Here is a 20,581-nt window from a genome sequence, read left to right as displayed (position 1 = left end):
AGTTTCCCCACCCACTCAGGATGAAGCCCAAACTCCTTGATGCAGCCTCCAAGATCCCTCATCTTCTAATCCTGCTGACCTCTCCGGTCTCACGTCTCACCACTAACTTTCCACTGCAGGACCCCAAGCAGTGCCCAGCCACCTCCCCAGAAATACTCAACACCCATCCTACTGAATGCCAGAAGGCTGCAGGAGGCACCAGATTCTCTGTGAGGTTGGAGCTCACTGGTCCTCCTGGCCGAAGGACTCTTCCACCCACTTCATCTGGCTACCTCCAACTCAGACTCTGGGTCCATTTAAGTCTTCCCTGGAGCCCCAGGTTTGAGTTAAGCACCCCGCAGTTTCCAGAGCAACTTGTCCCATTGAAAGACACATCACCCTGTGTCGTTTCCATGTGTTCATTTGTCTGTGTCCCATGTTAACCAATGGGCTTCCCAGGTGGCTCAGTGGTAAAGAATCTGTCCACAATGGAGGAGATGGAGGAGACGTGGGTTTGATCCCTGGGTTGGGAAGACCCCCTGGAGAAAGAAATGGCAGCCCATTCCAGTATTCTTGCCTGGGAGATCCCATGGACAGAGGAGCCTGACGGGCTACAATCCATGGGGTAGCAAGAGTCGGACACAACTTAACGACTAAACTACCATAGCCGACTTGTTAAACTGGCAATTCTGCACAGGGACCACAGCTGAATCCCCTGTCCAATAGAGGCTTAGGATCAGATAACTGAATGGAGAGAGGGATGGCAGAGGGTGAATGGTGGGGGGCTGGGAGGAGAAAGAACTTACTCCAACACACTCTCCATCCTTCCCAACACTTGTCTGCAACAGCCTTGCATCCTCACCAACCTCCTTCCCCTGGGCCTGCTCAGGGCTCTCTCTGTTTGCATGGGCTTCTTTTGCCATCTTCCAGAATCAACCACATCTTTTAGGGCCTAGTTCAAACTCTACATCCTCCAGAAAATCTCCCAAACCACTCCAGAAACTCCTTACTACCCTCTCTCTGACTTCTTTTTCCTCTAAGTGACCCTGGGCTCCGGTTTCCCAAGGTCCTGACCGATCTCCAACATCTCACACTTAAGAGTCCTGTAGTACCAGCCAAACAGCCACTCCTGTGCCCAAGTTTCTCCATCCAGTCGAGCCCATCTGAGAGGCACAGTACCTCCTTCCTGGGCAGCGATTCTCAGTGGGATGGGCTGCTGTGACCCCTGTCAGCACAGCCAGCCAGGGAGGAGGTGGATGCAGGCTGAAAACACCGCAGTGGTGTCCTGATGCACTGTCCTAAGTGTGACCTTGGACTCCAAGGACCGCAGACCTCAGGGGCAGCCACACAACAGGAGGCTAATTAGATGAGTCATTCCATGGTGGGGTGCACCCTTTCCATGCTGACCCTCCGCACCCTGCCTGAATGGAGGGCAGACCCAGGGCTGCTGCACGGATGGGGCTCTACAGGTGAACAGGGTGCTCACCGAGATAGTGCAGGCCAAGAGGACAAGGTCTCAAGGACAGATGAGGCTCTGTCCTCCCCCGAGCAGAATCCATCCTCTACCCACTTTCATCTGTCCACCCTGTTGGCCAGTTCAGTGCAGGGAACCAAGGCCATGGGCCATGAGGGTTGCTTCCTCTCCCAGTCCTAGAGGCCACCACGCTAGACAGCCTTATGTTCATCCCAGGGAGGGGCAAGTGCAGGCGGGCCCTCCAGCCACCGAGGGCAGCACCGCCACCAGTAGCCCATAGACACCCACTCCACCCTGCAGGGCACAATCAGGGGACCCTCTGAACACTCAGACCCTGGCTCCTCGGGGAGCTCCAGGCGGGCGGGCTGGGAGGGCTCCACTGTCTGCCTGCCCCACCCAGCTCGTTAGGAACAACATGCTGCTCTAATTACACTTCCCAGGAAAAACAGTGTTTTAAATTAAAGCCTTGGGGGAGGGATAGGGGGCTGGTCGGGGGTTGGGGGGGGACCACTGGGCTTATTTTCCTGATTGCAAAACACCAAATTTTTCCTTCTGGAGGATTTGGGGGTGCAGGAGGGTACATCTCCTGGATATCTCAGACTAAAAGCCATAGCCTGTTGCCTGGATTAGGAGGGGGATGCAGTGACATCTGGTTGGCCCCCAAGTCACAGCAAAAAATCCATGAGTCCGCTCTGCCTTCTTCCAGGACATCCATCCACGGGGCAAGACAGGAGTAGCAGAACCAAGGGCAGTATTCCGAACCACGCCCCCTGAGGTACTCAGGACCACAAGCCCTGATCCCACCTAAAGTGTCCCAAGAAAGGGTCTTCCTCTGCACTGGCTCAGGGGCCCTCAGTTATTAAGGAATCTGCCATCACCTCTTGTGCAGTGTGTGTGTGTGTGTGTGTGCACGCACGTGCATGCACATATACATGCTTCTCATGAGTGTACACATTTGCACACACTCACGCGTGCCTGTGTGCTCTCCATTTTTCAGGAAATCTAAAATTGCAGTTTCTTTGAACTCATTCCCCTTGGCAGCGCAGACCGCCTTTGTTCTCCAGACAAAAAGGAAAAGAAACGAGACAGAGGGCTCAGAAGAGGCGGGAGAAGGAGGGAGAGAGCGGGTCCGGGCCAAGGAGCAAACAGAGAAAGAGGGAAACGCAGAGGCAGAGCCGGACAAGGGGAAGAGCGAGGCTCCGGAAGAGGAGCCAACAGCGAGGGACAGACAGGAAGCTGGGGGCTTCATGGGAAGCAGCCCTCCCCTCCCTCCACGAGGACCTGGGTCTCCCCACAGCAAAACCTCAAAGATGCAACGCAACAGTCTCCTTTCCCCACCAAGAGCACTCGGAGAGGGGACCTCCAGGTGGGCAAAATGCCTGGCATCAGGGAAATCTCGTTGCCCACCACCCTGGCCCCTTGCGGTGACATGCCCCAGCCCAAGGCACCGGACCCCCAAAGGGAGCACAGAGTCATCTTTTCCAGGAAGCCATCCCCACCAGCCTCCAGCTGTAGGAATCCTCAGCCCGGGGAGTGGCCTCTCACCTCATTCCCGCCTCCCACCCACGCGTGCTGTCCCAGAGGCCGTCCCCACTGGAAAGGCTGTCCTTAAACCACCCTCCAGAGTCACTGTTCCTCTCCATTCCTCTCTCTGGCCTAGGCCCCCATCACATCTGTCTCAAAAGCCTCCTAGCTGGGCTCTCCTGCCCCTCGCTCCCCAACCCACACCTCTCTGCAGCCAGCCAGCTTCCTAACACACCCGTCTCTGCTCCCAGACTTTCGAGGGCTCCCACAGCCAGTGGCCCAGAATCTAAGCTCCCGGCATGGCTTTTGCAGGTCACGGCTGGAGCACTCTTCACAGGGATCAAGCTGAGAGCCTGGAGGGGACTGAACGAGGGATACCAAGCAGGAGCCTGGCTGCAGCAAGGAAGACAGAAAAATCCTGCTAAGGCGTCAGGCTTCCTGCAGGACCAGAGGCAGCAGGAAGACTAACCTGCCTCCACCCCGTCCCCAGGGATTCTTAAAACCAGAAAGGACTCAGGACCTCGGCCTGAACCTTAGCCTTCAAATGCAGAGGGACAGGGTAGCTGCGGGCCGCCTCTGGGGATGAAGAGGTCAAGGATCACCTTCTGGAATGGTTCCCTAAGCCAGCTGATACTCCATCCACCCTCCTGGGCCTAGGACCCTTGGGAGGTGCTAGCCCAGGCCTGTGCCCAGCAAACCCCCAGGACTTGCCCTCCTCTGGTGCTGCTAACCCATACCCGCCTCGGCCTGTGGCCGGCGGGCCCTGGGGCAGGACACTTGGCCCTTGTGGGGCTCTGGCCCCGAAGCTGCAGATTTTGATTTGCTTCCTGACAAGACCACAGCCAGATCCTGCTCTTGGAATCTGAGCCTCCACTGTTATATATTACAAATCCAGTTATTAAGGATTTTAACTTTTTTTAATAACTCATCCCTGGGCTGGGTCTTCTTCAGAGCAGGCTGTGGGTTTTGGCCACAGAATGCTCTCAATCAAGAGAGAGGGCTCCGTGCTGCTTCCCTGGACAGGACTCTGGTCCCCTTTCCAAATCGGCAGTCTTTCGCAACTGTAGCCAGAAGTAGGAGGCTGCCTGTCAGGCGCAATTACAGCCAGCTCACTTGGCGGACCCCACCTCGGTCTGGGAGCTGAAGGAAGTGAGGTAAGGGGCGCCGGGCCTGCGGATCCCACATCCTGACCCTGCGCTTCAAGTCCAAGTTGCACTGAAAATGTCAAACGGTGTCCGCTCCCAGCCTGGGGATTCCCTGTCGGCAGGAAGTGGCTGCCCTTTTCCCAGCCCCCATCTGACCAGGGCTCTCCTTCCTGTCTCTCTGCCCGGGCCTCTGCCCCAGCTCAGTCAGGAGCGCCCACTCACACGTTCGCAGGAGGCCGTAAGGAAAGGTGCTCCTCATCCGCCAAAGGACACAGCCTTGCTCCTTTTGGATGCAAACCCCAGGCTTCTCCCAGAACCTAGGAATCCCCAACCCACCCTGTACCCTAAACCGGCCAGGCCCCAAACTGGCACTTGCTCTGTTGGGTCAAAGGCACGTTCCCCACCTTTTTCCTAAGCACTGCAACAATGTCTGCCTAATGCCACCTCCACCAGCAAGGCTTCTTTGACTATTCTGTCCCCTTATGAACATGTTTATTCTTGAAAACATTCCACCTGGTACTCAGCCAGATGAGGCTCCGTACTGCTGTCCCTGGGGTCTGGGTAAATGTGACTTCCAACATAGCAGCAATCCACTTAAGGCCAGAATCACATCAGGACACAGCCCAGGCAACCCTGGATCCATGCAAAGAGCGGGAAATGAAATCCACACAGGAGTCCACGTGACAGACACACACTGGAGCACCAGGAACCAGGAAGGCTCCCGGGCATGGCCTTCCTCTTCCCTCTGTCTCTGCCCACCCACCCAGCCACAGGCCCCAGCTGTAAGGGTCCAGCTCACCTCTTCCAGGATCCCTGTTGTGTCCTGTACCTGGACCCCACCATGGGGCAGTCCACATCCAGGAGATGGTGGAGGGAGGAGAGCAAGAGGAAAGAAGTTCACCATTAGTGACAAGGAGCACTAGGCTGAGGCAGAGATCAACATGCCAGATATCCCCCTAAAGGAGCCAACAGAAAACGCTTCCCATCTAGGGTGAGGGGGGTGTGCTGCTCAGACACACTCTCTGCCTGGTCCCTGCAATGAAGAAAGAAGGTACAACAGACACTGATGCAGAGAAACTGCTGGGAGAGGCCAAGCATGAACCTAGAGCCCAGGCATCTCTAAAAGTGACAGAAGAAAGGAGACTGACGGACTGACAGGTGGGGGGAGGATCCCAGACCCTGTGCGTCAGTCCCAGGATGCAGTCAGGGCCCGGCCCTGGAGCTGCTGCTGGAGCTACGGACTTGGAGAACCAAGGAGAAGCTTGATGCGCAGGGCTGGCAGACCTGAGAAGGCGCTTGGACTGGACAGGGAGCAGGGAGGGAGTGAGATGAAAAGGGATGGGAGGAGGTCTTATACGGAAGAACTATCTGCAAATTTGTCTGGGCTCCCTGCCTCTTAGGGCTTCCCTGGGGGCTCAGACAGTAAAGAATCTTCGTGGAATGCAGGAGACCCAGGTTTGATCCCTGGGTCGAGAAGATCCCCTGGGAAAGGGAATGGCTACCCACTCCAGTATTCTTGGCTGGAGAATCCCATGGACAGAGGAGCCTGGTGGACTATAGTCCATGGAGTCACAAAGAGTCAGACACGACTGAGTGACTAAACATTTTCACTTCCCTGCCTCATAAGCAGGGAGGCATCTAGACAGAGCCCAGCTGCCTGGGCTCACAGCTGCAGCTGGGCAACCCTTGGCCAAGTATATGATTCCCAAATTAAGTCAGCCCGGGTACCAGAAAAAGGTGTACATTTTTCATGACCCTCAGGAGAAGGAAGGGGAGGAGGGTGATGGGAACACAGTCCCCATCACTAGCAGAGGAAAGAAAACTGGATCTCGGTGGGAACACTGAGCTGGGAACTATGGTCCATTGATCAGAGTTTCTGAAAGGTGAGTGATTCTTAAAGGGAATCCCCTGGAGGGCTCGAAAATACCCAGGGTACTGTGCTGCCTCTCAGAGTTGGCTTCAGTAGGTCCAAAGTGGGACCCAAGTTTGGCATTTCTAACAATACCTACCTCAGGGATGCTATGCTGAGAACCACTGGCCTGAGTCAACAGTTCTCAGCTCTGGCTGCACAGTCCCATCTCCAGCATAGCTTTGAAAGATACCAGTGCCTGAGCCACACCCCAAAAGATCATACTGCATTTGGTCTGTGCTGGGACTGAGCACTGGTGATTATTAAATCTATCCAAGGGATTCCAACACGCAGCCCAGAGGAGAGCCACTGGGCTAGATGACTGACATGGTCCCTTCCATCTGAGTCATCTGTGATCCTTGGACTTCTCAGGGAAAAAAGGCAGGGAAGCCTGAGCTAAGCACGGACCCCAGCCCCCACCCACCCTGCCCCTAAGACCTCACCCACACCTTCCTCGGCTTGAAGGCAGGATGGTGGTGACATGTGCCTACTGCCCTTCCTAGCCTGGGAGGTGGCTGCAAACACGGGAAGGGGGCGAGCCTGAAGAAGCAAAGTTAAGAGTGAGCCTTACCTCAAAACCAGGAATATGGTGGATGGCAGGCTAGGGTGAAAAAAAGAGCTCTGGTTAGGTGCCTGTCACCCAAGGCCCCACCAGCGTCCTTTCTGCCCTGGCCAGGCAAACACATTCCCAACCACAAGTTGACACTTGTGGATATGTCTGTGATTGGACAGTCCCAGGATCTGCAGACTATTCCTAGGAAGCCTCGGGATTCCTGAGAAGTGCCTGGTAGGCAGGTGCAGGGGAAGCCAGGTTAGCAGTATGCCATGTCCCCTCCAGACACTTCCACCACAGCAGCCTCACTTCTGACCAGCTTACATTTTAGAGGTTCACATCACACTAAGAGCAAATTTGAAGACATGGCTCTAACCCAAACCCCCTATTTTATAGCAGGGAAGTGGCTGGCCAGGGTCACACAGCGAGGCCGTGGTGAGCCAGCACTAGAACAGACATCCTGTCCTGCCCTGTCCCTGAAGTCCCCTTCCCCGGGACAATTAGGCCCCCTAACCAGATGACAGAGGTCTTTCTCCCAGAAACCGTGTCAGGAAAAACACATGCAATGACCAGAGGACTCAGACATTTGAACACAGTTCAGATTTCAACTTTCTGCCCCAGTGTAGATCGCCTCTTGATTTGGGGCTCAGAAAAGATGGACAAAACTGGTTCCGGCAGGAGATCCAGAGGTGGCCCTTCAGCCCTCTCCACTAAACGCAGGCCCTTGGTGAGGGAAGAATGTATCCGAGGCCCCTCCCCTCCATCACACCATCCTTTCGCTGGGCCTCCCACCCTCCCCGGCCAGGCGCTCCAGACCTGGGCCTCCTGAATCCGGACGTGGACCAGCCTCACCTTCTCTCTCTGGATGAGCTCAAAAGAGGCCAGCAGCTCGCCGGCGGGCTGGCTGCCCCTCGTCAGTGGGAACCAAGCCAGCCGAGGCGTCCGTTCCAGACTCGGCTGACAGATGCAACGTCCCATGAACTCATCTACACCCTAGACCAAGCGTGGAGAAAGGAGAGTCAGCGTCCCCCAGCCCCGGGGCTGGTGGCCTCAGAGTTGTCACCAGACCTACACCTGGCCACCTGAACTGGAAAGGGCCTCAGAAGCCGGGGCAGCCCCTGGTGCAAAATGGTAAGTTCTGCCTCCCTTAGAAGGATGTGAGGAAAACATGTGAGTGGCCTCCTGCCACTGTTGCTAGAGCTGACTCCCATCTCGGAGTCCCTCTGTTTGTCCAAATAGCATTCACCTTGCTTCAATTTAACCAAGCTCTAAGCTCATTAGAGTCAAAAGTGATAGCCACCTAGCATTTCTCGAATGTCCTCAGCAATACAAGCGCTTGACATTTCCCGGGACTTTTGTGTCTCCTATTCATTTCACCTTCAGATTCCCCCTCCTCCTCCAGCTTCCACATGGGGAGTCTGTGATCATGCTCATCAAATTAAATGCATCTTGTTAAAATGATGTTTGCATCTTTTCATTCCTTTGCTCTATGCCTTCCATGACCTGCAATGCCTAGAGGATGAGGTCTGAACCCCTCCTGGCATGGAGGGCCGCTCACTGGAGCCTGCTCGTGCCCCTGTCTCATCCCTTCCCACACATTTTCTACCCTGGCTGTTGCCCTCAGCTGGCCTCACCCCAGCCTTTATGCTGGCTGCTCCCCTACCCTGCTGCACTCTGCTCTTCTCAGCCATCACCCACAGCCCTGCCCAAGCTCAGCCCTTTGATGTGGACCCCTGGGACCTTGTTGACCTGTGAACTCCAGCCTTATGGTTAGCTTCCCCAGGACAGGGGCCACAGACAGAACCTGGGTCTCAGCCAGATGGTGCTGCAGCCATCACAAGCCCTGGTGGCTTGCCCAAGGCACTCATCCGGAAAAATCCTGGCCAGGGCTGGGAGGCATCCCTACCTGTGGTCACCTCACTGCTGGGGACATTGTCCAGAGCCATCTGGAGTGGTCACCAGCTAGATGTCCCCCTCAGTGAGTGAGAGTCCAGCACAGACCCTCAGAGTGGGCACCAGCCACAGCGGTGGGGAGGGTCCCAGAGGCTCCCCTGGGCCCAGTGTTGCCCTTTAGCCACTGGGTCATGGAGAGGCTGGGGGAGGGGCATCCTTGCAGAGCCCGGGCAGCCAGGACCGCAGGAGCTCAGAGCAATGGATATTTGCCAACAGGTACAACTTCATCTGACTATGTTATCAAAAAGCAGGACCCCAGGGCCCACCCACCCAGAAGAGGCCATGGTGCTCTACCACTGGGGTCCCTCGCAGGCACTGGCCTGAAGGGCAGAGAGCGACATCTGCGTGACACTGGTGAAAGTGGAGGTGAGGTGCTACGGGAAGAGAGAGACCAAGCCCGGTGGCCTCCCGCCCGCCCCATGCCAGCACTTGCACCTACTTCTGTGACGTCCCCTGGCCCTGAACCCTGCAGTCCTGCCGCCTCCCGCTCATTCCTGCCCCCAGGGTTCCAGGCCCTGAGCTCTTCCCCAAAAGACCCTTCCTCCAGCAGCTCAACCCCCACGGAGCCAGCTTTTTCTTCCAAGGGCAGAGCCAGCAGGCCGGCCTCCCGGGTCCAGGCCTGCATTGCCCGCTGTCACCTGGTAGGGGTGCCCTCATTGGCATCACCTTCAGCCACCCTCTGGTCATCACACCATCCTACCCAGGCATGGCAACTCTTTCTGGACACATCTTTAAAACTCAGGCCCCTTCCCTTTCATCCACTGCTACCCAGGTAAGGCCTCTTGGCCACCTACGCCTTGGCCAACCTCGTCTCTCTCTCTCCCAATAGCATCCCAACCCTCCTTTATAAAATGTTTCCCTGACCCCGCTACACCTCCAATCCCCTGACCTCTACTCCTTGCTCTTCCTTCCCGGCCCTGGCCCTCCCTCGTACTGTGCTAATACCCACTGCCTCATCCCAACACCTCAATCTCACATTCCCCAGAGCCTGTCACATTCCAGCCCACCACTCTCTCCCTCCTGAACTTTTCCTGTCCAGTACAGGAGCCATCAGCATCCAGTGGTTAAATTTACGTTAGTGGATTACACTGAAAAACAAGGAAAATCTGTCTTCTCGGTTGGACTAGGCACATTTCAACTGCTCAGCAGCACACGCTGCAAGTGGCCCTCATTTGGGCAGCACGCCTGCAGAGCCTTCCCACCAGCGCAGCAGGTTCTGTGGGAGAGCGCCACCCGCTGCTCTGTGCCCAGAGAGGACCCAGCCTGTGTCACAAGCTGGCTCCCTGGAGGAGCCCCTGCCCTGTGGCCCCTGAGCCCCGGCTCTCACCTGGACTGGGAGCCCCATGTGAGGGGCCACTCAGCCCAGTACAATGTGCGGAGTCCACGCAGCTCTCCGATGAGGAGGGGGAACCCACCTGGGATCTTATAAGCAAGCTAGAGACAGAGAAAAACCCAGGCTCCCAACCCACAGTGAAGCACCCTGGCCAGATCTGTCCCCTTTCTCTCTCATGGGCCCAGCACACTTGCCAGCAATTCACTGTAATTACTCTGAAATTTTCACCACTCTGCAGCCTGTGGGGTCGGGGAGAGGCCACCAGCCCCAGCCTCGGGAAGCGCCCATCTGGCGGGGCACCCATCCCTCACAGCAGCATCTCCCCCCGGGCACTGGGCTCTGGAGAGGGTGGCCAATGAGGGCTTGGGGAGGGAGGCGGGCAGACTCACATAGGTGTCATGGTCATACAGCTCCACCACGATGCTGGGAGGCTGCTCGGCGATGCTGCTTGGCTCGCCAAAGATCTCGATCTCGTAGAAGATGAGCGTCTGGTCCCAGGTGGGGTTTAGGGTGTTCTTAGCCACCACCGTCTTCTGGCTTTGGTGCAGGAAGGAGACGACTGCATAGGGATCTGTGTGGGCCGGGCATAGGGAAGGGAGACAGGACACAGCAGAGACCGTGAGAGTCGCCTGCTCAGGAGTCATGTGGCCACAAAGCTGAAGCAGGGCTGTGGCTGCCGCTCTGGAGCAGCAATGTCCAGGCTGGAGACATGTCCCAGGGGGGCTCTCCCCCCACCCCCGGCTTCTGTGAGTCAAGCTGGTGACAATTGCAGGGAGATGGGGCCAAGGTCCAGGAGAGCAGGCCCAGAGATCCAGAGAGCTCCCCCTGTGGGCTCCTTTCTAGACTGGTTGCTGGGGGGGCAAAAGTATAGTTGAAGGAGGTAAGAGCCTGGATGGTGCATTCATTTATTCATTCATTCATTCATTCATCCAGGGCTTCCCAGGTGGCGCTAGTGGTAAAGAATTGTCTGCTAATGCAGGAGACATACAAGATGCAGGTTCAACCCCTGGGTTAGGAAGATGCCCAGAAGGAGGGCATGGCAACCCACTTCAGTATTCCTGCCTGGAGAATCCCATGAACAGAGGAGCCCGTCAGGCTACAGTTCATAGAGTCACAAAGAGTGGGACGTGACTGAAGCAACTTCGCATGCACACACACACATCTTCAAGATGGTTTGGAATTATTGACATTCATCCTGAAAGCATTTACTGAGTGCCTTCTGCAGGCAAAGCTCAGGGCTAGGTGATAAAGACTGAGAACACATTTGGAGCAATACAAAAATCTATACAAAAAAAAACATAAAATTGCCATTTTGATCATGCTCTGAAGAATAGCAATGAGGTACAGTGGTGTGTAAGAGAGGAATCTAGCTTTCTCAATAGAGGCAGAGTAGAGTGGAGAGGGAGGTGCTGGTAGACTGGCATGCCTAGGTCTGCATTTCAGCAAGCTTCTGCTGGCTGTCACGGGAGAACAGACTGGAAGGGGCACAAGTGGGTGCAGGGAGACCAGTTATGAAACTGCTGCCAGGGTGCAGGCAGAGGGGGTGGTAGCATAGACGGGTGGGGGAGTTAAAGAGAAACAAAGGGATTCGAGGGCTGTTGGGAGCTGGGGGGCAGTGAGGAGAACCTCAAGATCCCAGCAGCTCCTGACACCCCCAAACTCCTTTCTAACCTGCCAGCCCCAGTCATGCTGGCCTGGGACCCACCAGGAGTCATCCCTCTGCCTGGTCCCAAGGTGTCACTAGAGAAGTTTCTAGGGCAGTGGTTCTCCAATGTGAGGATGCAGAGATATCACCTGGAAGGCTGGCCCCACCCTCAGAGACTCCTTCATCAGGTCTGGGGTGGGGCCTGAGAACTGACATTCCTAACAAGTTCCCGGGTGGTGCCGATGCTGCCTTTCAGGGCTACACTTGGGAACCAAGGCAGGAGAAGGGCCCATGGGGCTGAGTGCATATAATCTGGGACAGGAGCGAAAGGCTCGGAGGAGGGGCTCTCCCAGCTTCTCTCATTAGGGTGCAAGGTCCATGTGCTGCCATTCTGTAAGACTCAAAGTGCCAGATGCTGAGGCCACGTGGACAGAGAAGTCTGAGGGTGCAGGAGGCTGGGTGCCCAATGGCTGGCAGGGCTGAACCCAAATGCCCTGTCACAAACCCTCTACACTCAGCACCTTCTCCATCCCGCAGCACCTTGCACCCCACAGGATGGCCCCGGTGTGACCTCAGATGGCCTCAACACCAGACATCTAGTGCCTAGATGTCCAGCTGGTTCTGGGGCTGAGCTGGGGAGACAGCTTTTCCCCACCATGGGGAGGGGCAAGCCAGGATCCCTGTCCATAAAGAGACCAGGCGGCATGCCACAGCCACTACAGGAGGCGGCAGACAGTGACCATCAAGGAGTGGAAAAGTTGGAGTGAGCAACAGGAGGACTCCCATCAAGGGACAGGGTACAGGATTGTGGCTGTTGCCCAAGGGGCTAGTTTTAAGGGTGATGGGGGGATCTGAGTTAGGAGGCAGAAGCTACGGGCACTCACTGGCCGAACAATGCTGGGTTTGGCTAATGGGAGGCAGCCACCAGGCTAAGACCAGTTCGCAACCTTCAGGCACAAAAGCACAGTGGGGTCAATCCTGGAGGGCTTCCTGAAGGAAATCAGCTTTGAACCTGACTCTGGCAGTAGAAGAGGGCATTGGGAGGACCTTGGCAGAAGAAGGGGCAGGAGAGACGTGTCCACCTCTCACCACCTCCACCTGGTGGAGGCCTCCCTGGCACGGGGCTCCCTTCCCATGCACCAGCCTGGCAGGGCTGCCCGAGCCGTTCCCTTCCTGCCCCTGGCAGGGCCCAACGGCGTCTGTGCGTTTAATGAAACCGTCTGGCTGTGATACCATCAGCTCCAAGCTCGGCAGAGAACCTCTCCCCGGTTCCAGTAAGGGAAAGAGGGCGCGTTCCGATAAATAAAACCATATTAGAGAGCCAGCGAAAAAGCCCCTTTTGTTCCCACCCCCTGTGCTTCCCAACGCTTTATTTTTATAAGCACGGGGGCCCCAGACCGACCGCGTTTACACAGAGATCACAATTGCACATTGTGGCGGCCGGGCACGCTGTATTGGTATTGGCAGCCCCCCCCACGCTGGCCCCCGAGCAGGCGACTCCTTCCAGCAGCCCCATCAGCGCAGGCAATGAGCTCAGCACGGGGGAGGGAGGGGGCGGCTTTCAAACAAAATCACCCAGACCCACACGCACGCCCCGCCCGCCCAGGGGAGGAAAAAACACACAACAAAGGCATTGTAAGGAGCAGGCCTGGAGGCCTGGGGCCTCAGACACTGGGCTACTGTGTGCCGGGCCTGGCCTCTCCCGCACAAGGCCCAGCCCCGCGACAGAAAAGAAACAAGGGGGGGCTGGGGTGCTGCTGAAGCAAGGTGGTCAGATGAAGGGAAGCCAGACAGACGCACAGACACAAGCCTCTTCCAGGAAAGCCAGGAGGAGGGAGGCAAGTCTCAAGAAGAGGGGGAGGGCAGGGGAGAGGCTGGCTCTTCCCAGGGCCATGCCGGTAGGTGAGGGCTAGCATCAGCCTCCAGCCTCACCTGCCAAGCCGCGGAGATCCCCCTGAGGCGGAAGCTGGATTGGAGCTCTGGAGGACCACAGGCTGTCCGGGCAGCTCCAGCCAAGGACACACAAGGGTTCTACAGGAATTCAACACCGTGGGAGGCCCCACACAGGTGACTGCTGGACCTGCAGCCCTGTGCCCAATCTCTGCGACATTCCCAGAGCTCCGAGGAGGACCCTTCTCCAGTCACAATATACTCCCTCCAACAGCTCAGACCACCAGGGTGAGGGACAGGACAGGAGGCGTTGTACCCCTTGTTAGAAGAGGGGGCTTGCCTCAGAAAGACTAAGTCTCCAGTGCCTGCTGACACGTGCCTGGGACCAGACTCCCTGACTCCAAGTCAGGGCTCCTTCTTCCTGTCATGATCAGGGTAAAAGGCCCCTTAAGACAGGGTGGAGTAGACTGCTAGTAAGCAAGGCAATGCAAAGAAAAACTACAATACAGCAGTATTTTTCATATAAAATTAAGAAAAATTTGTTTAGATTTATAAAATCCAGTGTTGGCGAATAGCTGATGAAATAGGTATTCTCCTTTATTGCTGGAAGCAATTCAACAACCCTTTAGGAAAGCAATTGGGCCATATGCCTTGAACAACATAAAACTGTTTACACCGTTTCCCATATTCCTGGGAATCATCCAAATTAACCAAAAAGCTATATGAACCAAGATGTTCACTCCAGCATTATTTGCAATCCATCACTCGTTCAATATACAGTTATTGACTGACCAGCACGTGGTAGGTAAGCACAGTGCTTTGAATATGAAGGCGCATGAGACATGGTCCAGACTCTTAAGATCATGACTGCTGCTTAGAAATGGTAACTAAACATCAATTATAACCCAAGTGATGTGCAGCTTCCTAGCAAAGTGTTCAAGGCACTAGGGGCTGGGGTAGGCTGTGGAGCCTGGTGGCCTCAAGTCAATACTTCCAAAGGAGGCCTCCCCAAGTGTCAAGAATAAGGAGGTAACCAAGACAGACCAAGGAGAAGGGGGCGTCCAGGCACCCAGGACAACATGGGCAAAGGCACCAAAGAGCACTGGGGGGACAGCGAGCCTGTCTGCGGCGAGGGAGGGAGCACCCCGGGCTGCAGGAATAGAGGACGAAGGAGAAGGCAGGCGGGCGGCCCACAAACGGTCCCGGATTCACACCGAGCTAGCTGGATTGAATCCTGTCGATCAGTTTCCCAAAATATGCTCTAAGCAAGGCGCGTTCTCGGGGGAACGAAGGAACGCTTAAACAAGTTCCACGGGCTCCTTTCCTGCAGCCACCCCAGAGCCTTCAGTGCCACTGTGCGTTGTAAATTGCTAAGCGTGCAGTGTTTCCCAGCCTCTCTCACTCAGGATCCCTTTTTAAGTGGAGCGTTTCACAAGCCTCCAGTGCACCTTGGAAAACAGCTTCTTAAGCTCATCGGGAGAATTCCCCCAGCCAGAGCCAACCTTAACAGAAAGCTGTGCTTCAGAAGAGAGGGGTGGGCTGTGACTGGAGTCCAGACAGAGGAAGCCCACAAGCAAGGACTCCCCAGCCCCACTCAGGACAGAGTCTGGACCTGGGGGCCCACAGAGGTGACCTGAGCCAGGGGGCAACCGTAGTTCAGCAGACCTCACTGTGGCCTGGCCTGGCATCAACACCCCTCAGGACCACCCAACTAGCACGTAGCTCTGACCTCCCAGGAACCATAAGGCCAGCAAAGAGAGCACTGGACTCTCTACTTTGTTGGCAGACACCCCATCCCCAGAAATTAATAACTTGGCATTTGATCCTCAAGCCTCTCATTTTCTTCATTAACCAAGCCCGGCCCCTGAGCCCACTGACCCATGACACTTGCAAGGAGGAATTTCTGGGGCCTCAAGCCAAGGGCGGTGCCCTGGTCTATGAGCTGCCCAGGGGTCCTCCATCGTGGTGGCAGCCCTGGAAGCAGAGCCTGTGGCTCCCTCAAACCACACAGGTGGTTCCAGGCTAGGGGAGAAAGCAGAGAAGAACTCCCTGGAGTATAACTGGGCAAAGGAGACAGTGTCCTCCCCAAGCCTCTTTAAGAAATATCCATCCACAGTGATGAGCAACTCAGCTCTGAGCGCTGGTTAGAGCCACGCTACTGCCCATGACGCATGGCGTTGAGGACGTGTGGTTTCTAGGTCTGGAGTCCTATCTTCTCCATTCTAAATGGATCCAGTTCACAGTCCAGATGCTCACCCAGCAGTGGCAACCCTATCCCAATGTAAGTCATTTGAAGTAAGCATCAGTTCACATTTTTTATACCTAATCACTACCTTGGCCACACACACTCATAACCACACAAACACAGGCCACACACACCCTTTCAGGGGTCCAGAGGATTGGTGCTGGCCCTCCAGGCAAACCCCACTGAGGCAAAATCCTCAGGCTCCCTGCACAGCAATATCGCCACAAGCCTCCCTCCCCACCTGAGCTCAGTGTCACTCAACAAGTGTTTCCTGGGCAACTCCTGTATGTCCCCCACACCTTCGGCCAAGGAGAAGGAAACAAACACAGCACCAGCCTTGGGACAGTCCCAAGGCCACGCCACAACGGACAAGCAGAGGTCACAGCCCAGGGCCACGGGAGCCCCCACTGGGAGAAAAGCCAGAGGGCTTCCCAAGGAGGGCCCTCACGGCCGCAGACACCAGCAGACCGGCTGGAAGGTGGGACCAGTGACAGACTCTGCCGCCCCGGACCCTCCCCCGGCCCCAGACATGCCTGATGCACACAGGAGTTTCCTCTGAGAAATGCCAGCCGGTGGCCGTGCGCAGCCTCCAGCCGCCAGCCGCCCCAGGGTCAGTTCCAGGGGAGAAGCTGCTTTGGTTTAGGGTTTGGGAGTGAAAATAAACACTCTGGGTTTTATAGGTTCACCCGTGTTGGCTGCTGTTTTCCTTTCCAGCAGCTGCTCAATCAGGCCTTTCATTCAGAAGCCAGTGGCCTCCGAGGAAGCCCTGGGCAGTGCCCTCAAAACTCAAGGGATGTTTATTTGGGGGCGGGGGTGGAGCTAGGATGGAAAGTGTTACATCTCCTGCGGGCGGTACCAGGCTGACCCTGCCTGTGGTCCCCAGAGGTGCGGGTCCCCCAGGGGAGCTCCCCTCCAACAGGTCTGCCACAGTACAGCCCACGGAGAAGGGGTCCTCCACCTGCACCCCACTTCACTCCTCCCACACCTGTACCCCCACCTCGCACACTCTCCCCTGAAGGAAGAGGAAGCAAAACTGGGAATTAGGCCACTTCTCTTTTCCTGAGAGTAGGTGCTGAGTGTCAGAAAGCATCCTGGCCGCGGTTCCCAGGAAATTGCAGTGGCAGAGACCGCCCTCCCACCTGCCAACGCCCCTGCACTGCGCGTGCACACTCTCTCAGCACCCTGAACCCAAAGCACAGAAGAGAAATTGCTCCACCCACCCCAAGTCCGGCTGCACAGAGCTAGAGAAAAGGTCACTGAGAGGAGAGGAAGGTGAGGAGGTACAGCTGCCGGGGAGGAACCAAGGTCGCTCCCCAGGCTGGGGAGGAGCAGGACCTGGAAAGGGGCATGGATGGGTGGCCGTGAGCTGAGTCCCAGTCTATGAACAGAAGGCCACTCTCCCAGAGGAGCTCAGTTCACCCAACTAAGCACCAAGCGTTTGGAAGGGGGGTACATCACTTGTCAGCTATTTCAGCTCAAGCAATTTAGTTAACCTACCTGAGTCTCAGGTTCTTCATCGGTAAAATGGGGATGTTAAAGCCTACTTCATAGAACAGTTGTAAGGGTTATGAAATAACACCAGTAACGTGCCTGGGCTCAGAGTAAGCACTCAGTGTTAGTTCTTTAGCGCTACAGGTTCAAGGTAAGTGCAGGTCTCTTCCTTGAGGAGCTTAGAGTCATGGTGGAAAGAATGTGACAGAGACACACGGCAACTGATCTATGCAGTGGGTAAGGGCTCTGGGACGGGTGCTGGCAAGGTCCTGACCGAGTACTGAGGGGGAGCAACCAGCTCGGCTTGGGGAAGGGTCGGAGGGCATGTGGGCTGGGTCTTGAAAGACGAGTAGGAGTTCACTGGACCAAGAATAGGGAGGGACTGTGTTCCAGGCACTGACACAATGGCCAGGAACGCGGAAGAACCAGACAGCTTTGACAAGAGCCAGCGCAGCCAGAGCCTAGTGGAGAGAGAACCAGGAAAAGATGAAACTGGCGAGGTCTGCAGAGTCAGATCACAAAGGAGTTGTCCACTTAAGAGTTCTGGATTTATGTGTTGTGAAAGTGAAAATGTTAGTCACCAAGTTGTGTCTGACTCTTTGCGACCCCACGGACTGTAGCCTGCCAGGCTCCTCTGTCCATGGAATTCTCCAGGCAAAGTCTTGCCTGGAGCAGGTTGCCATGCCCTCCTCCAGGGGATCTTTCTGACTCGGGGATCGCACCCAGGTCTCCCACATTGCAGGCAGATTCTTTACCATCTGAGCCACCAGGGAAGAAGCCCATTTATGTGTTAGTATCTGTTTGAAATCAGGGGAGTGACATGACCAGATCTGTCTGGGTTAGTGTGGAAGGTCACAGGGAGGCCAGGAAATGACCAGAGTGCTCAGATAAAAGGGCCATGGCCAGTGCAAGACAGCAGCCACAATGCTGAACAGGAGGGAACAGTCTCTGAGACTCGGGAGCCAGAATCAACAGAGCTGGGCACCTGCTTGTTTCTAGCCTGATGGGCAGTACAGGCACATTGATGTGATGCCAGGACCGAGGGAGGAAGTAAAGGGGGGCCTGGATCTGGGGGAAGGGGGCCCAAGGAGTTCGTTTTGGACAAGATGAACTGCAGTGACTCTGAGTCTTCCAGGGGAGACACTGAAAATATGGGTGGTATAAGGGGCCTCTAGAAACTGAAGACCTGGAAGTTTCCGTGACATGAGCAGTTCCTGGGTTGGTAGGGGGACCCCAGTGTCCAAAGAAGAAAACACACACGGAACTCCTCGGGGGCATCAGGCTCAAGGGGCAGTGAAGTGGTTGATCAGGAACAGGTGGAGCAGAAAGCTGCAGGAGGCCAAGAAAGAGGGGTGTCCCAGGGCCAAGGCCAGAGGGGTTTTCAGGGGGCGACGGCCAGTAAAGCCAAACCCCACAGAGGTCAAGCAGGCCCCTGCAACCCGGAGACACAGTGGGCTGACAGCAGCCCCCACCTCCACAAACCCAACAGACACAGCACCCCGTCTCGATCAGGGGAAGCCCAGGACACGTTCCCTGTGGGCCGAAGGCCCTACGCCTCTGTTCCCAGCTCTCAGTCCCTGGTCCCCAGCTCTCCCCACTCCCCCCACCTACCGGAAAAAGAGTCCTTGTCCATTGCAGGCAGATCCCGGGCCTGGTACATGTAGCAGCGTAGATGGTAGCGGTTCCCATCTGCACCAGAGAAGAAACAGATGCCGAGTGAGGGGCTGGGGGTGACAGGATCAGGGGCTGGAGGATGGAGCGCGTCTCTAGAAAGCAGTGGACAGAGGGGCTGGACGAAAGAGACTACACGTGCCACACTCTCAGGATCAGGAGAGCAGACCACAGCCCAAAGGCGGAGCCACAGAACAATGTGTCCTGGGCCTGGTGAGCACTGGGGAGGGGGCAGGGAAGGGGGACGGGGTCAAATGAACCACCGTGCCTTGAGTGCTGGACTTCAGGCTCAGCACTGATACATATACCACACATGGACACACACACACGACACTGACCCACCAACACAGACGCAGTTCTCCACAGCCCCCACACATACACCTGATCACGCAACCCACACACCCAGGAACGTAGGGTGACCCATCCATGTCACCCCTGTAGATACCTCCAAACATCACTTACAGTCAAAGATGCAGGAAATCGTGGGTCTGTTCACACCAAAACTCAAGGTGGAGACGGACACGGAATCTTCACTCCTGTCGTCCACCACGCCACCCTGGAGACACAGAGCTGGTCACAGCAGATTCTGACCCCAGAGGCTGGGGGTGGTGGGGAGACTGGCTCAGATAGTCAGGTCTCCAAGGTCCTTTAGACAAGGCTCTAAAGCGCTAATTTCACTCCAGATCCCAATGTCAAGTCCACAGGGAAAAGCCTCTCCCTTTCTAGCGGAGACCCGACAAGCCAGAAGGGGGTTTTGAGTTGTTCCAGCCCCAGAGGTTAGAGTTCGATAGAAGAAGGGACTCAAGGGGCTCTCTGGGGTAGGGTGGAATCCATCAGGGGTCTGCCCAGGGTAGGGGTTATGGGGAGCCCACGTCTGGAGGGCCTCAAACAGCATCTCTGTCCTCCCCTGCCTGGACACAGGGCTGGTGTGGGGACACACAGGCACGCAGCTGGGTCCCCAGCTCTGCAGAGAAGCTGCGCTGTGTCTTCTCATCTCTTACCAGTTCCCACTGTGCTGAGGGTCAGAGGAGCCTGAGGCTGGGGACAAGGGCATGGGAGGGGGGAGCATCTACACTCAGGCTCAGAAGCTCTGCATCAACCTAGATGCTCAGTCCCCGCCCCTGTCCTCGTTGGCCACTGGGCCATAAATCGCCTTCCCGGTGCCCTGCATCCCTCCACCACCGCCTCTGCCACATGGCACCCCCTCATCGAGGATGAGCCCCAGCAGGAGTCAAGGCCCCCGGAAAAAACAGGAAATGTGCCAATCACACGGCAGCCCGCCCTTCCAGACCTGGCCTTCTAGGACATAAGTTCCACCAGCCTCTCATGGCAGGAGCCCAGCAGAAGGGCCAGGGAGAGCTGGACAGCATTCCTCTGCCATCCCTCTGCATGGCCCTTCCCCTCTCCTCACACTGTCATCTGCTCCAGTCCCTCTTTCCAAAACCCAAGCACGCCCACCCTTGAAAGAAAACCCAGCCTCCCTTCCCATGGCCTTTTCACCCCACCCAGGCCCACCCAGCGTAGCCACACCCCAAGGCCCTTCTGCTGGGCCACACTGCCCTCTACCCAGCAGCAGCCAGTTCCCAGGAATCTCCACCTCTCCCCAGGCCCTGCAGTTTCACCCCCACCCCCACCCCCACCCACACCTCCAAATACAAGAGGCGCGGCCACTGACATGCTCCTCCTCTCCAAACCGTGCCCACCCTCAGGGCCTAGCTCCAGGCCCCTGGTCCAAGAAGCCTCCCTGGACACCTGTCCCCTTCAATCAT

At 56.3% G+C, this 20,581-nt stretch overlaps 1 protein-coding gene across 16 annotated transcripts in view; it reads right to left on the bottom strand.

Moving 5' to 3' along the window:
• Positions 1–20,581, bottom strand: part of DYSF (dysferlin) — a 225,314-nt gene that overhangs the window by 74,063 nt on the left and 130,670 nt on the right. For all 16 annotated transcript variants that reach the window (XM_070379785.1, XM_070379787.1, XM_070379790.1 and 13 more), the window contains 6 exons: positions 19,275–19,368; positions 18,753–18,830; positions 10,260–10,441; positions 7,437–7,577; positions 6,603–6,632; positions 4,922–4,951 (listed from right to left, as the gene is read on the bottom strand). In XM_070379785.1, the coding sequence (XP_070235886.1) occupies positions 4,922–4,951; positions 6,603–6,632; positions 7,437–7,577; positions 10,260–10,441; positions 18,753–18,830; positions 19,275–19,368 (555 nt within the window). The remainder of the gene's footprint in view (positions 1–4,921; positions 4,952–6,602; positions 6,633–7,436; positions 7,578–10,259; positions 10,442–18,752; positions 18,831–19,274; positions 19,369–20,581) is intronic.

Source organism: Bos mutus, chromosome 11, assembly GCF_027580195.1.
Source record: "Bos mutus isolate GX-2022 chromosome 11, NWIPB_WYAK_1.1, whole genome shotgun sequence".
Lineage (NCBI taxonomy): Eukaryota > Metazoa > Chordata > Mammalia > Artiodactyla > Bovidae > Bos > Bos mutus.
Note: the sequence above shows the minus strand (reverse complement) of the source record. Positions and strands in the feature narration are given on the sequence as shown.